The sequence below is a fragment of the Danio rerio genome, chromosome 19, assembly GCF_049306965.1.
Source record: "Danio rerio strain Tuebingen ecotype United States chromosome 19, GRCz12tu, whole genome shotgun sequence".
NCBI lineage: Eukaryota > Metazoa > Chordata > Actinopteri > Cypriniformes > Danionidae > Danio > Danio rerio.
This window is the reverse complement of record NC_133194.1, coordinates 12,898,286-12,920,587: the sequence shown is the minus strand read 5'-3', so window position 1 is coordinate 12,920,587 and position 22,302 is coordinate 12,898,286. Positions and strand designations below refer to the sequence as shown.

At 35.8% G+C, this 22,302-nt stretch overlaps 1 protein-coding gene across 5 annotated transcripts in view; it reads left to right on the top strand.

The window, feature by feature from the left end:
• ctdp1 (CTD (carboxy-terminal domain, RNA polymerase II, polypeptide A) phosphatase, subunit 1) overlaps positions 1 to 22,302 on the top strand; it is a 216,512-nt gene that overhangs the window by 29,880 nt on the left and 164,330 nt on the right. For all 5 annotated transcript variants that reach the window (XR_012394537.1, XR_012394538.1, XR_012394539.1 and 2 more), the window contains 1 exon segment: positions 1,525 to 2,481. Coding sequence is in view for 2 of the 5 variants with exons in the window: in NM_001002873.1 (NP_001002873.1) it covers positions 1,525 to 2,481 (957 nt within the window). In the remaining 3 variants the exon portion in view is untranslated.

Below are 22,302 nucleotides of genomic sequence, written 5' to 3'. Positions count from 1 at the left end.
TGACCACTCAGTTAGAATGGTCAGGGACAGTCCAAAAGACAATTTAATGATAGGTAAAGCAAACAATCACTTTTTTTTTGCTGAATTGTCACCACAATAGCAGACCAGTGAATTCAGAGCTAAAAAAGAGGATAATACACCAATAACACCATTCATTCATTCATTCATTCATTTTCTTTTTGGCTTAGTCCCTTTATTAGTCTGGGGTCGCCACAGCGGGATTAACCGCCAATTTATCCAGAATATGTTTTACACAGCGAATGCCCTTTTAGCTGCAACCCATCACTGGGAAACATCCATACACACTCATTCACACGCATACACTACTTACAATTTAGCTTACCAAATTAACCTATAGCGCATGTTTTTGGTCTTATGGAGGAAACCGGAGCACACAGAGGAAACCTATGCAAACATGGGGAGAACATGCGAACTCCACACGGAAATGCCAACTGACCCAGCCGATGCCCAAACCAGCAACCTTCTTGCTGTGAGGCGATTGTGCTACCCACTGCACCACCGTGCTGTCCCCCAATAATATCAATAACATGAAATTTTCTAACAAAATCATGAGTTTTTTTTATATGTGGTTTAATATTCAGAATCAATGTCTAAAAGCTGACTTCCGGATTCTGTTACAGTCATGCACAGTTTCTGAATAATTTATCAAGATCAAAGTTTTAGGAAAAATTGAACCGACACATTCATAATTAAAAAGTGCTTTTTGTGTTTAAAAATAAATTAACAAGTTTAAATGTGAGAAAATGACAATTTTATGTTATGTTTATGAAAAAACTAAACTACCAGAGATGGGTTAAATGTAAAGTGGTGCAAAATGCAGAGCAGTCTGATGTGAGAAATGGCACTGTCTGCATTTCATCAGCTGCTTAAACATTATTTTTTGGGGTTTGATATTTCCATTCAAACATAACAGTTTTGTGCTGGATTGGAGCTAAAATAAAACATAAGTCTCTCTTCAGTCATTAATTATTACACTTTCATTTTGTGTGACTTTCAAACCAAAGTATTCCCATGTTACAGATGCCCTGTTTTTTCTTTGGTATTAATTTGTCTGTTAATGCTTTTGAAGTGGCAGACGCCATCATCCCACTCATCTGCACTTTTATATGTTTGATTTTTTTTTTTTTAGCTTGGTTTTGCAATTCTGATTGGGCAGAACGAAAGTGTGCTCACTCAAATGGCTAGTAAGACTGTCACACATAGACGCCATGCACGTGTTTGCTCTGGGTGGGGGAAATGAAATAATACATATTTCATACCGCAGCCTCTTGCAATTAGCTAATCTCAACTTTTGAAATCACGATTGCATTTCGATTTCGGTTAATTGCACAGTCCTATCGCCCTGTATCCAAAATCAGTTTAAAAAACAACACTATAATGCTTTAATAATTTAAAGTAATAATGTGTAGAGTAGAATTGCATTCGAATTTGTAAGACTCTTTATAAACACAAGCTGTTTCTCAAAAGTTGTGTCTAAGAATTCCTTCCGTTGTCATGCTGTAGGTAATCAGGGCGGACGGACTGTGGAAGGCACAGAGTCAGGACAAGAGGAACAGAGAAATGGCCTTAGAAAATCCAGCAAGGATCATAAAACTGGGCATGAGGAATCGTCCACTTCTTCCACTGCCACTCAGGGAGCTTCAGCCAATGAAAGGACTCACCCCACTGGGGAACAGCCTAATGAGAGCGCAGATTCAGGGGACAAATGTACTGTGAAAACAGAGGCAGAGGGCAGCTCAGGTGTGTCATGTATCTCAGGTGAAAGTGAAATCCCAAATGCTGCTCCTGATGCTGCTGCTGCCAACGACCTGGATTTTGACCTTTCTAGCGACAGCGAAAGCGAGGGTAAAATGGAATTATCTGACAGCGATGGTGAGGGAAAGACAGCAGACACTGGGAAACCCAAACAAAGAAAAAATGAGGAGTGTAAAAGCAAAGAGGATGATGGAGACAAACAGAGGACAGAGGGGGGTGATGGTCCAGTAACAGATCCTGAGGGTCTCCGTGATTTGGGCAACGGCTGTTCCGACAAAAAGGAAATGGAAACTGAGTCTCAAAACAGCGAACAGTCAGGTGTGACTATGGGGGAAGAGTCTTTAGATCACAGTATGGAGGATGAGGATGATGAGGAAGAGGAAGACGTAGACCAGGACGACCACCTCATTTACTTGGAGGAGATTTTAGTTCGCATTCACAATGAGTATTACTCACGCTACGAGGCCTTCCTTAAGAAAGAGAGTTCAGAAAGTCCGGATATACGCAAAATTGTTCCAGAACTAAAGGGCCGTACACTAGCGGGAACCACAGTCATTTTCAGTGGCCTGTATCCCACCAACTACCCAATGGAGCGCACCAGAGAGTGGTATCATGGCAAGGCACTGGGTGCCAAACTTTGCAAGACCTTGGTGCTCAATGCCAAAGACCCCAACCGGACCACCCACCTCATTGCTGCTCGTGCAGGTGAGTCATGCGTATGCCTAAAACGTACCACTTAAGAATGGGTGTTGTCAAAACAGACTAGTCTTTGGGTTGTTTAAGTGAACTTACTTCTGTAATTGTAATTTTGGCCACTACAGGCAATTTTGTGTTTCATTTTTTAGAGTGTATAATTTACAGCGTATTGTTTATTACACAACGTTTTTCACAGGCAGATAATTTGTTTAATATTATTCAAAGAATACTAATGAGACTCATTACTTTTTGTTATACATGTATAGAGTGAAGATGGACATATGACGTAGATGTGTACTTGATGTCTTACGTTTTAACATTTTAAATTCTAAATGATTAAATGCCATGCTTTACTGTATATCATCGTAATATTGGATTTTTCAATCGTTTTAGTTTTTATTAGGTTTTCAATTTTGAAATTAGGATATTTGATAGGAGCAAGATTCAAATTACTTACAAATCTCAATAGAATCTCAGTAGTCACACAAAAACAAACAATACTTCCAAATCTCAATATTCACAGTCTTAACATATTCAAAAACTCTGCACTGTACCACATACAAAAAAACACAAAGCAAGTGGCCAAAAACAAGATGGCTGCCAAGGAAGTTGTGTCATGGCTTTTAAAACACTGGAGGCCAATCAGGAACAAGCAAGCTGGAAGTGGCCAATTAGATGTGTTCTAGGCAAAGCAGTGAACAGATGGGACAAGACAAACATTGGGTTGTAATGATGTGCAAGGGTGATTCTGAGGTTAGATATACAGTAGTGATGGGAAGTTTGCATTTTTTCCATGAACCAGATCTTTTGTGACAGTTCTCCCATGTTAGGACTCAACATATCAAAAATATGTAGTCCGCGATCATAATTTCAGTCAGTTAAAACATCACCATGATCTGAAATGTTTCTTACAATTAAGTTTTGCAACTCAAATGAAGCTTGATTGACTTCTTTAAATTCTATTACAACTTTGTTATGAAATAAACTTGCATTTCGCCAAATCCTCTCATTTAAGCTTCAATTTAATCAGTTGTTTACGTTTGGTACAGTCACTGTCATGTACTGTTTGTGTTCGGTTCACCTGCTGAATCACACATTCTCAGTATTATTGGTTCACCTGTTTTCAAGTCCAATCTGTGTACTGTTCTAATAACTGAATAACTCATTGGTTTATTTTTAATCAGGAGGAGGTATCAGGGTTGTTAAAATGCAAGTTGTTTGTGGTTAAGTGCTTACTGGAAACGCAAATAATTTCAAATGATTCAGTTCAATTTGGTGAACTAGTTCAACCGATTTACTTAGGCTGCATTCACACTGCAAATCTTGATGGTCAATTCCGATTTTGTTACTGCATTCGATTTTTTTGATGACCTGCTTGCATCATCTTTTAAAAGTGACTCGTTTCCGATTGTCTGCATTTACACAGCACACAGCAAAGGCGAAATGACCAGAAAAAAAAGAGCGGGCGATGACTTGCAGCTGATAATTGGAGAGTGCTCTTTTCTCTATTCCTGTATATATTCTGTTCGCAGCATTTGACAAGCTGTTTTACTATAGTTTATGACAAAAAGTTTCTCATTTGTCCATCTTCTTTTGATATATAGGCAATTTTTTTATAACCTTTGGGCATCTTAATGTAATGTCCATGGCGTGATTTATGCATGTGATGTAGCTAGCTATGCACTAGTTTAGTTTATATTGGTTAGGTGGCGGACATTGCGCTCTCTCGCTCTCGTTAACATGCTTATACTTGTGCTATAGGACAATATAAGCTGTTTAAGTCCTCGTGTTTAAGATTTAAGGTTTGGGACTGCTGAAGCCTGTTCTGAAATGAAAGTGTCTGACTTGACACCACTCTCTATTGTTTTTAATGACGTGCGACTTGCATTGACAAGTGAAAATCCGATCTACCTGCTCACACTGCAGACACGAGAACACAGATCCGATTCATATCGGATACATTTCCACATATGAATAAGGCCTGAATCTGATTTGAGTAAAACGGAATCCATGTGATTTTTTTTTTTTTCTGCTTACACGTACATGGGCCATATCCGATCTGTGCCACATGGGAGAAAAAAAATTGGAATTGAGTCACTTGAACGGTGTAAATGCGGCCTTAACAGATCTGGTAAAAAAGCTATTTGTTTGCAAAACAATTTGAACGCAATAATTTGTTTGACAGCACCAATAAAAATGATATACATGCCTAGCTATCTGTATAAATTTGTTAATGTGTTATATACAAACACCACCACGTGTATACAAAATCCAGGAGAATAAAAATAGTGTAGCCTGCCATGTAATCACTGCAATGAAATTTCTATCTTGTTTTGCAGTAATCCATGTCTTTACTGGCATTTCGGCAGAATAAACACCCATAACTTTAATGTCTATATGTGCAGCAAAGGTGAATGTTTGTTGATGGTAAGTTTATAAACAGAACAAAAATGAAATGCAACCCTGACAACAAAACTAGATGGTTATTATTGTGAAGCACTTTTGCCTTCTTATAAAAGTAAATAAATCATAATGTAGGCTATGCGTTCACACTTTAGTATGCTTTAATCTGTTATTTCATGATGTCTGGAAAATATCCGCTTGGGAAAAAAACTAGTCATTTATAATAGACATGTTTTCGAACCACATAGTAAAGTGTATAACTCTTTGTTAATGAATGCAATAGAATACTGTAGCATGGTAAACTGATAAACTGTAATAAATACTGTAACATTAGGTGTAAACTGTTGTGCATTGTGATTATGTATAATTATAGCGTAGAGAACTGAAGCCTGCTGAATCATTTGTTCAATACTACAGTTTTGTCATACCACATCAACAATATTATTACACCGGCAGTTAATTTAAGTAATTATCTATATTGTATAACTGTATGTGTGTTTGTGTGTAACCATCTGTATATTAGCTTATACAGTATGTACTGCCTACATGACAGGCAAATATACTTTAGTTTAGTAGAAAACTTGGTCCTCTTCATGATATAAGGATCATGCCCAACATATGTGGTTGTTTTCTATTTATATCTCCTTTAAAATAGGGTATAAGTTGCAAAAATACAGACTTTCCTCTATGTATCCCATTCAGATTTTTTCTTCTTCTTGCCCTCCATCTGAATTACTTGATTGAAAGCAACCAGTTTTAGTTAGTTATAGTTCTTTTAAAAACTTGTTTTTATTTCAGTTAATGAAAAATTTCAATTCTAGTTTTAATTTTTTCATTTCTATTACGTTAACTATAATAACCTTAATGCAGTGAAACAGATGTAGCTAGGGTGAGTGACATTATAAAGTACACTGGAGTTTCATTTTGAAGAAGTACCTGACTTCACTCAAACAACTTTTGCTGCTTGTTTAAACTACTTATTTAAAATGAGTTGAAACAACTCAACGATTAAGTTTTATGGGACAACTTAATTATTTTATTTTCAATTCACTTAAATAAGTAAAAGCAATTACGTTGACTTAATCGGTTTGTGTTGAGACAACATAAAGGAATTGTGTGAACCCCAGCATTTTTTAAAGTGTTGTGTCTTCCTGTTCTCTGGAAATTGATCTCCCTGGTTGAAATTGCAAATTGCATATGAACTTTTCAGCCAAAAACACAAAGTTGAACTTTGCTTTATTAGAAACGGCAGAAGTTAAAACCAAGTTGTTGCCTAGCAACAAACAACTCTTTATAAACACGCCATAATACATTACCTTTAGAGGGACTAAATAAATAAATACTTATAATTGGGGCTGTAGAATATGGGCAAAATAAACCTATCCTGATTTTCTTGAACAATATTGCGATTTTAATCACGGTTTTGGCTCTGAATCTGAAACCTATTTTTAAAGGAAAACAATTAGATCTTTATCAAAGACCTGTAACATGGCTCTAAAAAAGACAAAGCAAAAAATTAAATAAAAAAATCACCTTTTAAAGGTGTAACAAATTGTCTCTAGAACAGACCTATGGCAAAACAAATAAATAGACTAGTGTGTGTGTGTGTGTGTGTGTGTGTGTGTGTGTGTGTGTGTGTGTGTGTGTGTGTATGCGCGCGCGCCGTCAAACACAAGTGTTCTGTTTGACCACGTCAGAACTAGTTGCATGAACTTTTGTACATGTCTACAGATATATATTTTTTTGCCATGCATAGATCATAGACCTCTTTGTGAGGCTGCCATAAAATAGGCCGTTCACATATCCGGTCTTGAGTGCACAAGTTTGTTACTTCCAATGAAGACGGCCGGCTTGCGTTAATATTGGGAGTGATGCATGCGCGTGTTCCAGGCGCACCAAGTTGAAAACATTTCTACTTTCAGAATGCTGCAAGCGCACCGTAAGTCATGTAACAAGAACTGAGCGATCAGCTTCTTACTTTGTATTGAATATACACATTTCGGTAGACTAATTACCTTAGACAAACATAGAACACCCAAACACTGCAGTGCTTTTTAATTTTCTCCACAAATTAAAGCTAGGGCAATGTTTTGTTAGTTTGTCATACTCTAAAAAAAAACAGTTGACGGATGCCAAGCAACGACAAAGGTGTGCAAGCACAAAGCATGCTGAATACTGACGCTTTCCACACGCTTTTAGACACGATAAGTGACTGACAGGTCTTATAAACTACCTGATTCGGCAGTACATCCGCCTTCCTCTATTGAAAGTAATCCCACATCATAGATATTGAGTTTTTGGGTACCAAGTCCTCCTGTGCTGAACTGATCATCTCTTTTTATGCAGGCTATTTGTCATTAAGCTCAGTCTCCTGACCTTGTGCTCTTTTAAGGCTTGCTGCATTATGATTGGTTCAAATAGCATACTGTCAGAAAATCGTGCTGTAAGGTGATTTAAAAATCACATATGTTCAAATCGCGATTTCGATATGATTTCACTTAATCGCCTACTTATAATAATTAAAAATGAGATTTGGCAAGACAGCCAATATAACTTAAAATAAAATAGCAATTGGCTTACCTAATGCAGCAAAATCTTCAATCTGTTTCTGTTGAAGACGTGGGCTCTCTTCCAAGTTTTTCTTAGATTTCTTTGTTCAATGTTACATTTCTGTATGGGCCTCAGATCAGACAATTACTTGTCAAAGCACCAAAACTAGCAAATTAATTGCATAATCACAATTATCATAGACAATTAATCATCAGCCAAATTTCATCATTGAGACATCCCTATTTATATCTCAATCATAATTTTAAAATGAAGATCACTATTTGTTTTTTTATCCTCAGACGTGTAGACCTAACAAGCTGTATAATTAAGCTGATTTGGGGTCACATTCACCTCACATCAATCACACTTTTCTTACTGATAAACAGACATTAATTGCAGTTTTTCAAAATGGTATTAAAAAAGTTGCGGCAAACTAAAAAAAAAAAAAAATCTTGGCAGGTTTGTCTGTCTGCTATTGTTTTAAAAACCACAGTTGTTTATTCTGATCCTGTTGGTAATTAGATGATCTCACAGGTGTTGATGGGTAATTATTTAAGAACAGTATCAGACTCCCCTGATTGGCACATTGAATCATGAGCAGCAGAAATGAACTTTGTCTCAGCTCTCTGCTAATCAGAGAGGTCGACACAAATGATGACTCTAGTAAAATGATTCTGCTTCAGTCCATGAGGAAATGCATCACACATTTGTTTTTGTGTCACTTCAGAGCCACTTTGTTTCACTCTAATTGCTTGTTATCTGAAAGAGCTGTCAGTTCTCACCTGAATCTGATGTTAGTAGCAGGACAGGCTTTGGTTGACACCATTTACTGTACACTCTTTTTTCGGTTCTGGTGTAACACCAATCAAAGATGCCACTTTTACTCTGATGTTCTCTTTTGTCCTGTGAAAATTATTGGAGGGATGTTGGCAGGTCTTGCAGGGGCTCAGATTTAGGGTGCTTTCACACTATAGATTCACTTGACTGATTCAAAAAACTGTACATTTGCATAGGGATGCACCGATACTATTTTTTTTGGATCCGATCCTGATACCAAAATTCTAAGTATTAACAATACAGATCTGATGTCTATACTGTGCCGTTTTTTATTTATTTTTATTTACTTATTTATTTTTTAACATAATACAGTTCTATAGTTCTGGTGATAAACTTAAATAATATATCTTCTTTAGTAAAAAAACACTTCTATAGGCCTACTGTATATGATAGAGGGCACAATCTAATTAAAACATGATGCTTGCTCTTAAACTAGGCTACATTATTTGTGCAATTGTTATGACATTGATATGTTCTGTTGTGGTTCAGTTTCCTTTTTTAATATTAAGATTTTTCTTTGAAATCTGCAATAGGCGACCACTATTGACAATAATTGTTGGAAAAAAAATAACCAGCCTTTTTGCAAAGCCTAATATTTCATGCTGGTTTGATGCAAACTAAACTAAACTGCATGAGGCCAGTTTTAATTAAGAAACATTTCCTCACCTGAACTCGCCGTGAGTGAGATGGAGAAAATGAAAGCACATCAGCACAGAGAAAAAATCAGATGCTTAAGACAAAATCTTTAAAAGTATCAAATACAGCAAATATTATATATAATGTAGCAAATACATGACAGGTTTGATATAACAATTGCAGTGAAACATTAATTAAATCCTTATTTTCCATGGAGTGAGGACAGTCATCCACTTGCACAGTTATGTTCATTAATTATATGTTTTTTTTTTGGTCAGAAAAATTATCTTTTTGGAACAGATTTTGTTTTATATAATTTGTATCTTAGTTTTAATGTATTTTTTGTTGGTCAGTTATCTACAAAAAAAAAAAAAAAAACACACCAAAACAAACTGGTCTGTTAAATAAAATATTAGTATGAAAAAATGACATTGAAATGTTCTCAGTTTCAATGTAGCCTACATAAGCCTAAATAATTTTCTGTTAATACAATCAATATTGTACCTGTCAGTTTCACTTTTATTAATTGAATCAACTACTTTGAACACAGTAGGCCATGGCAGGCTCTAAAAACTATTCGCAGCACTTAAAGTATTCCCCTCGGAAGAAGGAACTTGGAAGGATGAAAGAACAGGAACTCAAAACGAGAATAATTTTACGGAGTGGCACTGAGACACAATATTCTCCAAAATCACATTATTTTTTCATATATCTTACTTTAACTATATACTGCTATTCAGCTAACATGAAAACAACAATCATAGTTCCTAGTTCCTTCGAAAGCCCACCCTCGAGAAGCTCTAATTGGACACACTTTGCCATTGTGTGAATACTGTCTGTCGTATCAGTTTGAGCCTGACTCAGACAGAAAGCTGAACCTCACGCCTGCTCTATAAAATAAAATCTGACAAGTGTCTTTTACATGTATGCGGGTTATAAGCATGTGTAAGTAATATGAAACATTCACATGTCCTTGTCAGTTTGTTATTTGAGTTGTAGAATGCAGTGAAAGTGGTTGCATAGAGGGAAACTTCAGTGCTGCATGAATATAGTAGCTACAGATGTTACTACTTCAATGTGTTCCTTGTGCCGCCATTCATGCCGCGGCGACGGCGGTACTTGATGCGCCAGCAGCATTTGACCGCTGGGTGGCACTTTAACCACAGATATTCAGCTTTGCCTTTTCACAATGCTAAACAGACTGTTCTGTAGGCGTAGCTTACTGTATGTGATGTGATGTGTTCAATTAAAATATAATTTTAATTTAGTTTTTCTGGTAATAGACATGCTCTTACACTATACTATGCTGTAGAAAAGATACATGGTGAGAAGTCAAAAAGCAAATATAAGAATTAAGTTATTAGCCTTCAGTGCCCGATTAAATTGCGTTGGGGTGAAAATAATGTTTTGATTTCTTTGACTATCATGACAATGTTATAATCTCAAATCTTAAACGTGCGCATATGAAAAACAGCAAAATAATATAGATTATCCTGCCGGTAGAGCACATCACCTCACAGTTGTGAACTTGCGATCACCTCAACTTACATTTAATTTTTTTTTACCTGGTTTATTGTAAACTTATTAAGTGCAAAGAGGATTCGTTTTGGAAAATAGAATTGAAGAAATGAAAGACAACTAAAATGAAAGCACAAACATTCAGTACAAATAATTAGTCTTAAATAAATAAATAAATAAATAAATAAATAAAGCAGTCTTTTAGTCTAAATATAGAGAGATGTAGTGTTTGCTATTTTGATAGAACTAAGACTAGACATGTTCATTTATATTTTTAATTTACGTTTTTATTTACATTTTCGTTGTTGATTATATTTACAATCTCATTTTATGTTTCAATTATAGTACATAATAATAAACGAATAATGAAAATAAATGAATAATGAAAATAGGACATAAATTAAATCTGGCAGGTTTATTTTTAATAATTTAGTTTCAGTTCCGTTTTTTTGTTTCAAAACGTCAATGTTCTGCTTTAAAGTATAACTGTTGTTTTGTTTTGTTTTTTTACTTAATGGCTCAGTATGTTTTGTATTTTAATTTCATATTCAGTCACCTTGCATATGCGTGTGAAATATAATGCCGCATAACCGCGGAAAAAGAAGAAAAGGCTGTCAGTTAAAGCAAATTAATCAAAATTGGCTATATTAAAATACAGCATTTATGTTCATACAGGCAGAGTGTGAACAAACTAAGGCTAAGATATGTGCTTGCCTTTTAATGCATTTAAAAATATTTGCGGCATTTTTATAGGCTACAGGCAACTGGTGTATAATAATGTTTTTTTTTTTTTTTTGTATGGTAAAGGACAATGCACATTATGTTATTGATGTAAACTTAGGCTAAAACTTACCATTGATAAACGTGACCTACCTCAAGCAGATCACTTAAAGTGTAATAAAAATAATGTTGCCGCAGGACATAAATGAAGTCCCGCAAGTTTATTTTTAATAATTTAGTTTCAGTACTATTAATTTTTTTCTCAAAACGTCAATAGCACCTTCAATAATCTAAACATTAAAGATGGACCGCAAGATGTGTTGAGTGGCTATGTGGTGAAGAACAATGGCAAAGCTAAGTGTGATTATTGTAATAAACTAATAAGTTATAAAGCAGAGTCCCGACCAACAGGACTAAGCATATGCGGTTGGCTCATTCTTCACGAATATAGAATTAAAATTATGGCGCGTTAGTTTCATTGTGCATCCCGCAGGTGCAACCAACAAGGGTTGTGCATTTGAGTTTAACTTTTTGAGCGTTATAAGCAACTCGTTGTTAGTTTTTATTTAAATATATTGAGCCGAAACTAAGCAGCGCATTCTCTCCGCCTCCTCGTTTATAACCAGCTGGACACGCCACTGAAGCAGGAGAGACACTCCGTCGTTCATAATCTTAGCTGATGTGTCAGAGTTGAAAGAATATATCAAAGAGGAATGTTCTTTTGACAGTCCCGATATGTTCAATCTTTTTTTCCCTGTCATTTCTCTTCAGCAAATTATATTTTTAAAGCTGCTTGATTCTTTTAAAACCGAAAGCAGAGCCCGTCAATTGGTGTTTTTTCATAAGATACTCCTTTATGAATGTTTTATTTTATAAGTAGTCTTTAATGTGCTTTTTAATAATTTTATTTTATTCAAAGCAGCACCTAAAAGCGAATTTATGCTCAAAACGTGGCATGAGAGCGATGCATGTCGCATATTGCCTTTTTTCTGATCTTTTTGCATAAAGGTTTTAATCAAAAGACAGGTAATTTAATTACTTTCGATGTGCTAAAATATTTGTTAAATAAATGTTATTTCAAAAAAGCATATGCAATGTGCTCTGACAGGTAAAATGCGATTCTTTCTCTCTTTCAAGTTCAAAGCAAATTTGAATGCCAAAGGATTTTAGATATGCATATACAAGACTATGTAGTATATTAACATCAACAAATTAATAAAATAAGTAGCAAATGACAGACAAGTTGATAAAAACAGACAGTATCTCTAATTATCAGAATTGCAAGATTAAAACAGCTGAATATAGGCCTAAATAATCTAGAAAGCAACTACTGCGCGCTGATATTTATTCTTCTTTTTTTCCGAATAACGAACAATTTCAACCGCGGGGAGATACCGACAGCTTGATTTGCAGTATTTTCTAACATGTTAGAAGCGGGCAGCGGGCATCAGCTAGCCGTAAAGACGGGCCGGCACAAAAAAAACATGGCTGCCGGTGGAGAAGCGGCTGTGCCCTCAGCAGCTGATTGAGACGGAGCTGCATATCCTGAGTGCACTAAATACTCCGAGATCCGGATGAAATGCATAGTGAAATATGAAATAAATGTCTCTTTTGCTGAAAATTTAATTAATCTATATATTTATTATTTTAAAAATGAACTCATTTTTGCCCAGAGAAAGAGGCGCGCGGCACTAGCGGGCATGGGGTGCTTTCCCAAAAAAAGACGTACAGTAACTTGCAGCTGAACTATGCACAGTTTGGGGAAAAAAAGGATATAGTGATGCATGTTTCCCAAAACCCCTAGTTTCTCTGTCGCAGATCCATCATTTGAATCAGGTTAGTTATAAGTAAAACGCACATAATGATAAAGCACACCATCATCACGAGGGCAATTAAATAAACAACCTAAACATATTTTTAATTGTTTATTTATGTAATGTGAGTTTTTATAAATTTGTTCTTTAAATTATTTATAACTTAGGCTATTCTATCGAGATGACACCATAAAAGGCCTTCAATGCACTGAAATAGATAATAGGGATACAATGAAAAGCCGATTTCACTATTGACCCTGTTTTTATTCATTGACGGCTTCCCAACGCCGCATTTCTGTTGCGCGAAAAAAAAGCTGCTGCAAATAAGCAAATTTATGACAAAACAATTTTAATAGTTTCATAGTAGTAGGTGGTGTGCTTCATCTGCGTGATTCTGATTTAACATTCTTCCGCTAAACTTGCACTGTGTTGATGTGTAAATGGGCTATGATCTTTGCTTTTGAGGCTATCAAGGTGTAAATGAGCTATAGTTCTCTTTGCAACTTTCAATTTCGAGGTGGGGGAAGTGGGAAGAGGCAATTCAAATGTACCATCTCTAAAAAAAAAAAGGCCGCTTACGCGGCATTTGTGTTTATTATTACCTTATTTTTATTTTATTATTATTAATTTATTCATTCATTCTTCATTCATTTTCTTTTCGGTTTAGTCCCTTTATTAGTCTGTGATCGCCACAGCGGAATGAACCGTCAACTTATCCAGCATGTTTTACGCAGTGGATGGCAGGAGGGCCAGCTGGGGCTTCGGGACGGAGTGAAAGGAATTTGCCCCGAGTCTGGGAAAGATGGCTTGCCGTAATTACACTAGTTTTCCTATCGCACACATGCGCCAAACAAATAAACAAATAAATAAAAAAGGAAAAGAAAACATCTAGACTTATAGGCTGAGGTCTTTTTGCTTATAATCGCCCTTATGTTTCCGTTTTAAATGTAAGGCTGCATAGAATAATACAATTTTAATTTATAAGTGATTTTGCTGCGTCCCCCTTGATGTTTCAATAACGCATAATAATCTACACACCATATTAAAGACACAGCAGACATAAAGGTTGTGTGTGAGAGACCGAGCAAAAGAGCGCTCTCTTAACAGCTCTGTTGATGCTGCTAGCGGCTTCTTTCTTTTTATTTATTTTGCAGATAATACACCGTATGAATACAACAGAAAGACATAAAACTTTACAAATTACCTTTTGTAGACTCAAAACAAGTGTCATATCTTGATAAGCCTAAGCCACATTGAAATATAATTTAAAGAATTACATTATCGGATATAATAAAATCGCATTAAATAAATAAACCAATATAAAACAAGCAAAAGCAAGCTATAACAGTTTAGGTAGGCCTATACATAAATAAAACCGTTAAAGCCAAATCAAACTTTTATTTTACAAGATATTTTCTTTTAAAAGATTTTAGATATTTTCTAAAAACAATAAACACCAGAGAAGGTTTAGAATATTATTTATAAAGTATTTGGATATGATGATAATAATCAAATCGTGCAAACAGAGCATTTTTGGGAACATGTTTCAGGTCTCTCCAGTGCATTTGGGCTGAATGTTTGACTGTGTCTAAATGAGGATGTTAAAAAATACATTTTCTACCGAGTTATTAACGGATGCACGATGTCAACAGGGCTGGGTTTGCGTTACGCGCTGCGAGCTATAGGCCAACAGTGGAAATGCGACATGACTTCGGTCTCGATGCCCATTAACACCTGAAAGACAAGCTTTTGGTTATGAGATGGGGGAAGGGGTATGTCTCCACCCTCAAGTGTTTTCCACAAACATGGTTACACAAAATCCAAAACTCCCGAGGACGGATGGCGTAACCGTAGCAAAACCTATGCGTTTAAAAACCAAACCGCAAATGGGGCCTTATGAAAATGAATGTTTCTATGCACAGCAACTTCTGGACTGAACTACTTGTTATTTAAAATATCTCTATTACGCTCTAGCATTCGCCAAAACGAATTTGTACATAAAAACACCGAACATAGCCTAGCTGAATAGGGTGTTGCCTGCTGAGCCATAACAGCAGCAGACAATTCCGCACGACCATAAAGCCTTCACCCGACAGTTATTTTCTAATATTCACAACGCGAGCCACAACAATAGACATGCCATGCCCATCATCCTTACAGACAACTTCGCTTTAAACTGTATTAAGGTCCCATTTACACTGCACAGCAGTTTTATATAAAACGTTAATGATACATATAACAGGCTACATTTTGATGGTGAAATAACCTTTTAAACGATGGCTTTTTATTTCAGTATTCAAACATTAAATAACGAATGCATCAAGTGAAATAACGAAAATGCAAAAACACATGTATATAAATATAAAGGACTATTATAATTAGCAAAATGCTGCTCTATTTATCTTTGTATTTTTATAATTTTATTATTGTTATTTTTTAAATATTTTGAATTAATTAAAGCTATAGACAAATACTGCTTGACATTTTAGAAAATGTTTTGCGTATACCCAGTACCGAGAACAACAAACAAAAGCACATGGCTTGTTAATCAATTTAATCAAGCTCTAGCCACCAATAAAATAATAGACTATTTTATTATTTTAATATTTTAGACGACGGGTTAGTAATTATATTATAAATGGTTATGTTCAGATCAATGAAATAATAACTTTAATAATTCTGCTTTGCATTTTTCTATGCATTACTAACATCACTAAACCATACATTTGTTTTATAAGTTAACCAAATATTTGCAGAGATTCAGCAGTTTTTTTTCTGACGCGTTTGCCAGTCATGCCAGTCAGTGAAAAAAAAAGTAACTGTGGCCCCGTTTGCAGGTATTCAGATTCGATTTTATTAATCTGATTCAACTTTTATTACTTACAGGACATAAAAATGCAATTAAAAGTTTCAAATCAATGTGCATTGTCCTTTACCATACAAAAAAAAAAAAAAAACATTGTCATACACCATAGCCTGTAGCCTATAAAATGGCCGCAAATCTTTTTAAATGCATTAAAAAGCAAGCGCATATTAGCCGTACCTTGAGTTTGTTCACATTCTGCCTGTATTAACATGCATGCTGTATTTTAATATAGCTTGTTTTGATGAATTAGCTCTAACTGACAGCTTTTTCTTCTTTTTCAGCGGTTATGCTCGCATTATATTTCACACGCATATGCAAGGTGACTGAAATTGAAATTCAAATACAAAACACACTGAGCCATTAAGTAAAAAAACAAAACAAAACAACAGTTATAGCTACTTTAAAGGAGAACATTGACGTTTTGAAAAAAAAAAAAACTGAACTGAAACTAAATTATTAAAAAAAAAAACCTGCTAGACTTAATTTATGTCCTGCGGCAAAAATATTTTTATTATAATCTGCTTAAAATAGGTCAATTTATTTTTTGCTTTTGATGAAGCTGCATTCAACTTAAGCTCAATGTCGGCAATGCCTTTAAATAAATAATATATCTTGGCCTATTTTCATTATTCATTAATTTTCATTATTCGTTTATTATTATCTACAATTGTTGAGACATAAAATGAGATAGTAAAATATAATAAACAACGAAAATGTAAGTAAAAACAGAAATAAAAACATAAATGAAAATGTCTTGTCTTAGTCCTGTCAAAATAGCAAACACTGAACATCTCTCTATATTTAGGTTAAAAGACTGCTTTATTTATTTATTTATTTATTTATTTATTTAAGACTACTTATTTGTACTGAATGTTTATGCTTTCATTTTAGTTGCAAAAAGATCAGAAATTGATCTCGCACGCGCAGGGAAAAAAGGCAATTATGCCACACATGACTTGCATCGCTCTCATGCCAAGTTTTGAGGATAAATTCGCATTTAGATGCTGCTTGAAATAAAATAAAACTATCAAAAAGCACATTAAAGACTTTAATAAAAAATTAAAACATTCATAAAGGAGTATCTTATGGAAAAACACCATGGGCTCTGCTTTCGGTTTAAAAGAATCAAGCAGCTTTAAAAATATCTAATTTGCTGAAGAGAAATGACACGGAAAAAAAAATAAAAAGATTAAACATATCGGGACTGTTAAAAGAAAATTCCTCTTTGATATATTCTTTCGACTCCGATACATCAGCTAAGATTATGAATGACAGAGTGTCTCTCCTGCTTCAGCAGCGTGTCCCGCTGGTTAAACGATGACGCGGAGAGAATGCGCTGCTTAGTGAACCTAACGCGCCATTATTTTAATTCTATATTCGTGAAGAATGAGCCAACCGCATATGCTTAGTCCTGTTGGTCGGGACTCTGCTTTATAACTTATTAGTTTATTACAATAATCACACTTAGCTTTGCCATCGTTCTTCACATGTTGCCACTCGGCACATCTTGCGCTCCATCTTTAAACAATGTTTACATTATTGAGGTGCTCTCCGGCGCTCTCCGGCGGCGAAGTTTCTGGCAGAGTAGCGAGTGAAAAAATGTGCTTGCAGAAATTGGAATCAAAATTTAAATTATATATAACAAGCATCGTATTCTTTCTAATCCTCGCCCAGTTTTAATACAAGTTGTGTTTTTTATATTTGTGGCTGTGAAGTTTATTAAGAAATATATATATATATATATATATATATATATATATATATATATATATATATATATATATATAGCCTACTTTATTTTTTTTATACTTTAAGTGATCTGCTTGAGGTAGGTCACGTTTATCAATGGTAAGTTTTAGCCTAAGTTTACATCAATAACATAATGTGTATTGTCCTTTACCATACAAAAAAAAAAAAAAAAAAAAAAAACATTATTATACATAGTTGCCTTTAGCCTATAAAAAGGCCGCAAATGCATTAAAAGGCAAGCGCATATCTTAGCCTTGAGTTTGTTCACACTCTGCCTGTATGAACATAAATGCTGTATTTTAATATAGCTTATTTTGATAAATTAGCTCTAACCTTTGACAGCTTTTTCTTCTTCTTCCGCGGTTATGCGGCATTATATTTCACACACATTTGCAAGGTGACTGAATATGAAGTTAAAATACAAAACATACTGAGCCATAAGTAAAAAAAACAAAAAAAAAAACAAAACAACAGTTATAGCTACTTTAAAGGAGAACATTGACGTTTTGAAAAAAAAAAACTGAACAGAACTGAAACTAAATTATTAAAAATAAACCTGCAAGGCTTAATTTATGTCCTGCTGCAAAAATAATTTTATTATACTTTTGATCTGCTTAAGGTAGGTCAATTTATTTTTCTCAGTGTTTCACGTACTGTACGGCAATGTCTTTAAATAAATTATTTATTTAGGCCTATTTTCATTATTCATTTATTTTCATTATTCGTTTATTATTCGTTTATGTACAATTGTTGAGACATAAATGAGATAGTAAAATATAATCAACAACGAAAATGGAAATAAAAACAGAAATAAAACAGAAATGAAAATGTCTTGTCTTAGTCCTATCAAAATAGCAAACACTGAACATCTTTCTATATTTAGGCAGCTTTATTTATTTATTTATTTATTTATTTATTTATTTATTTATTTAAGACTACTTATTTGTACTAAATGTTTGTGCTTTCATTTTAGTTGTCTTTTACTTCTTCAATTCTATTTTCCAAAACGAATCCTCTTTGCACTTAAAAAGTTTACAATAAAGCGTGTTAACAAATTTTAAATGATTATTGAAGGAATTATAATGCTTTGACTTATTGTTTAATATCATTTACAAGCACAGTAGCTGTATGGGCTATTTCTGTCCGTTCGCATCCCGTCCCTTTGCGCCCCCTGGCGGCTCATTCACAAACTGCGGTCATACACTAAAAACAGAGCGGCACCTTTTTCAAACGGCGGCGGTACCAGCCGCGGCGTTAATAGCCACTTTGAACTCTCACCTACTGTATTTACGGCTGTGTGTTGGATAAATGTGAATTTGTAGCTAAATTGTTAGCGGTGCCAAACAGCATTTCCCGTTATTTACATCATTGTTTTCATCCTTGCTAAAACATACCATTAACGCTTGAAACTATGCATGTAACAGATCAGTTTTAACAAATAAAAATACTTACAGGTTGTGGCTCACAATCCACGGCTTCGTCTATTATGGTTGGAGCTGCTCCTTCTTTGAGGAGTTTTTAGTCAAATCCAGCACTGAACCGAGAAAGATTCTGAAGCTGTTCTTTGTCAAATGTTAGCTAGCTATATATTTTTATAATTCTCTGCAACATAACTCAAATTAAATTGTAAGCACTTCTCTTCATCTGCCCTTTTTTCTCTTGGAGAGAAGAAAAGAGGATGTAGAGGATGTTTGCAGCAAAAAATTATGATGCTTGTCGCTCAAAGATTATGTAAAAGTCACTGAAATCCGACATAACCGCTTACATTGTGGTCGCATTGCAAAACATCAGATCAGATTCCATGTGGTTTGGGCTGTTCACACTATCACTACCTGAGACACATGTTGGCAAAAAAATCAGATTCGGGCCACATTTGGCTGCAGTGTGATTTGTAAGTTGACTTATTAGCTAGACACTCCGCATATAGTGGCCTGTGGTGCTTCTTAGGTGCTGGTTGTTGTATGTCCTAGTGCTGGCAAAAATTCTGTGACAACTCTTACAAATGACCTTTTTTTGGTCAGTGTCAGTGTCTCATAATTTTTAAAAACAAAATATTCATATATTACCGACATGGTGTTCTTTTTTTATATTAATTCGTCTGTTAAATGCTTCTAAAGCGGCAGACGCCATCATCCAACAACATGTCTGGGTTTTCCTGTTTGTTTGTTTTTTTTATTGTGGGCGTTCCGCATAGTTCTGTTGCACAATTCTGATTGGGTAGAACAAAAGTATGCTCACTCAATTGGCCAGTAAGACTGTCACAGACAGCAGTCATGCATTTGCTCCGAGTGGGGGGAAATGAAAAAATACATATTTTATATCGCAGCCTTTTGCGATTAGCTAATCATATTTCAAATCTTGTTTGCACAGCCCTACTCACAACAAAGTTTTTTAAATTCATTTTTTACGTTTATATTTAAATAAAGTTTAAACTTTTACAACTTTTTATTGTTACTGTTAGTTAGGGTTGGGCCGATAGACGATGCTGTTGTCCACCGCCGATGACCAATAGACAACACAATGCTGAGCTGTCATCGTCGATCCTCAGACCCGCCCCCGTCGCAAACCCACTCGCGAAAAATACACACTTGGCCCTATTTACACTAATACGTCATAGGGTTAAAACGACATTTTCGAACAAAAATGATCCACATCCACACCGTTTTACCTAGCATTTTTGAAAAGCCCTCCATCCGCTAAAAACGCACTTCATGTGACCACACACACACACACACACACACACACACACACACACACACACACACACACACACACACACACACACACACACACACACAGACAGACAGAGCCCCACACACTGTCATGCACTCATCTGAGCTCCAGGCAGAGTAGTGCACGTCAGACAATTTATCAAGGATGTACTGTGGATCATGTCTCATTAAAGTTGTTAAACGTGATATTCAGACATCCCAAGTCTCCCGGAAGTTCCGGGAGTCTCTATGCATTTGCGGGACTCATAATGTCTGCAAACTAGTGATAATCTCCTGGAAATTGCACGTCTCCCTGCCGGTCCTCAAATAAGTCACGCACCCTTCTCACCCCCGGATCCCATCTTGCTCTGCAGACATGTCGTGCACACTGGTACATCCCCCCTCCCCCCATCATCCATCGCAATGTTTTGCATTACACATCTAACAAGACCAAATTGGTCGACATCGGCCAACCCTACTGTCAGTTTTCCAAGACATCAGTATTTTGTCTTGAACACGGGATGTAATTTGTGATGTTTATTCTTACTATTATATACATTTATTTTACATTTTCAGCACATGATTTGAATGGAAACAAGGCAATTTACTCATACAGCATGTGGCTTATGTGGTGTGCGATGCTCTATTATTTCAGCATCATCCTCGTCTCTGACAGAATGACACAGCGCGATGATGAATTTCTGTTTTGCTATAAATCCATTATGCAGCGTGTTAATAACAGGAAGGAAAGAAGCAGAAGGTCAACATCAAGTCTGACACACAGTCTTGGATCTTCCTGAACTTTATTTATTCAAACTCAAATGAGTATTTTGTTTCACCGCGCTCGTCTTGACACTTTCCACCCCCAAAGAAACCCACACGCACACACTTGGACGATCAAGTGCAAACGTAATTACTGCCGAGTGCTGTCTAATTGGCCACCATTAAGCATTTAAGCAAACATTTCCACACTCCAATGTCACCACACTGTCGTTTTAACTGTTATCATCCCCCTGTTCGTCCGTCAGCACCCTCAGCACTGCCAAACACACACCACAGCACCATTTTAATGCAGAACGGCTAATGAGAGAAAGAGTGGAATGGAATTCCACAAAGCCAGACGGGAGAAAAAGAAGCAGGAGAGCTGCCAAACTTTCTCTCTCTCTGCTGTATTTTTTTTTGCGGACAGCCTTCCACAGATATCAGCCTTTGGTGCCAAATTATTTGTCTGGTGGCTGGGTTGTGTAATTGCGTGGATGTCCTTCCCGCTTACTGATCCCTCGCTTGTACAGACACAACTTCACACAAGAGCAATTCAGCTGAGAGCAGCGAAACAGGACCGTAATGAACGTCAGTAGGTGGCTTTTAGGAGATTTCATTTGTGTCCTGTTTGGACCTGTGTGATTAATGGGGTATGATGAGACTAAAGGCTGATTTATACTTCTGCATCAAGTGTATGCTCTGGTGCAATCTGTGTGCGGTCGCATAGCCCTTAATGTGGCTGATGTGGACCTTTAAAAAAATGTAACTACACGTTGCAACGACACATAGCGCAAGTTCTGTGATTGGTCGGTTTGGTTGTGCTGAGTCTGAGGAGTGTGGGCAGGGCTGAGAGCCACGCGAATCTGGGGTCCGTTCTTCGTACCTCGCTTAAATGATCTAAGATGATTTGGCAGATCCTGGATCTTTTAATCTTAATAACTTGTCTCTTGCTAATTTGGTTCTTTAAACAAGTTCGCGAATCAGACTAGAATGTCTGGATAAACTGATCTGAGATCGCTGCGTTGTGAAGTACAGATCTATCGATCCTCGAAATCATGATCAGCAATGCAACGATTGGCTGACGGCACAGCAGCGTAATGACATCATCTGATTAATATTCAATTATCCATGTGAGCAAAATTACATCAAATTAGCAGGAAACGGTTTGTTAAATATGACACGCGATAACCTTCCACATTTGTTGTGAGCTGCAGGCTTTACACTGTCATGTGTCAAGAGTATTCATCATGTATTTCAATGCAAA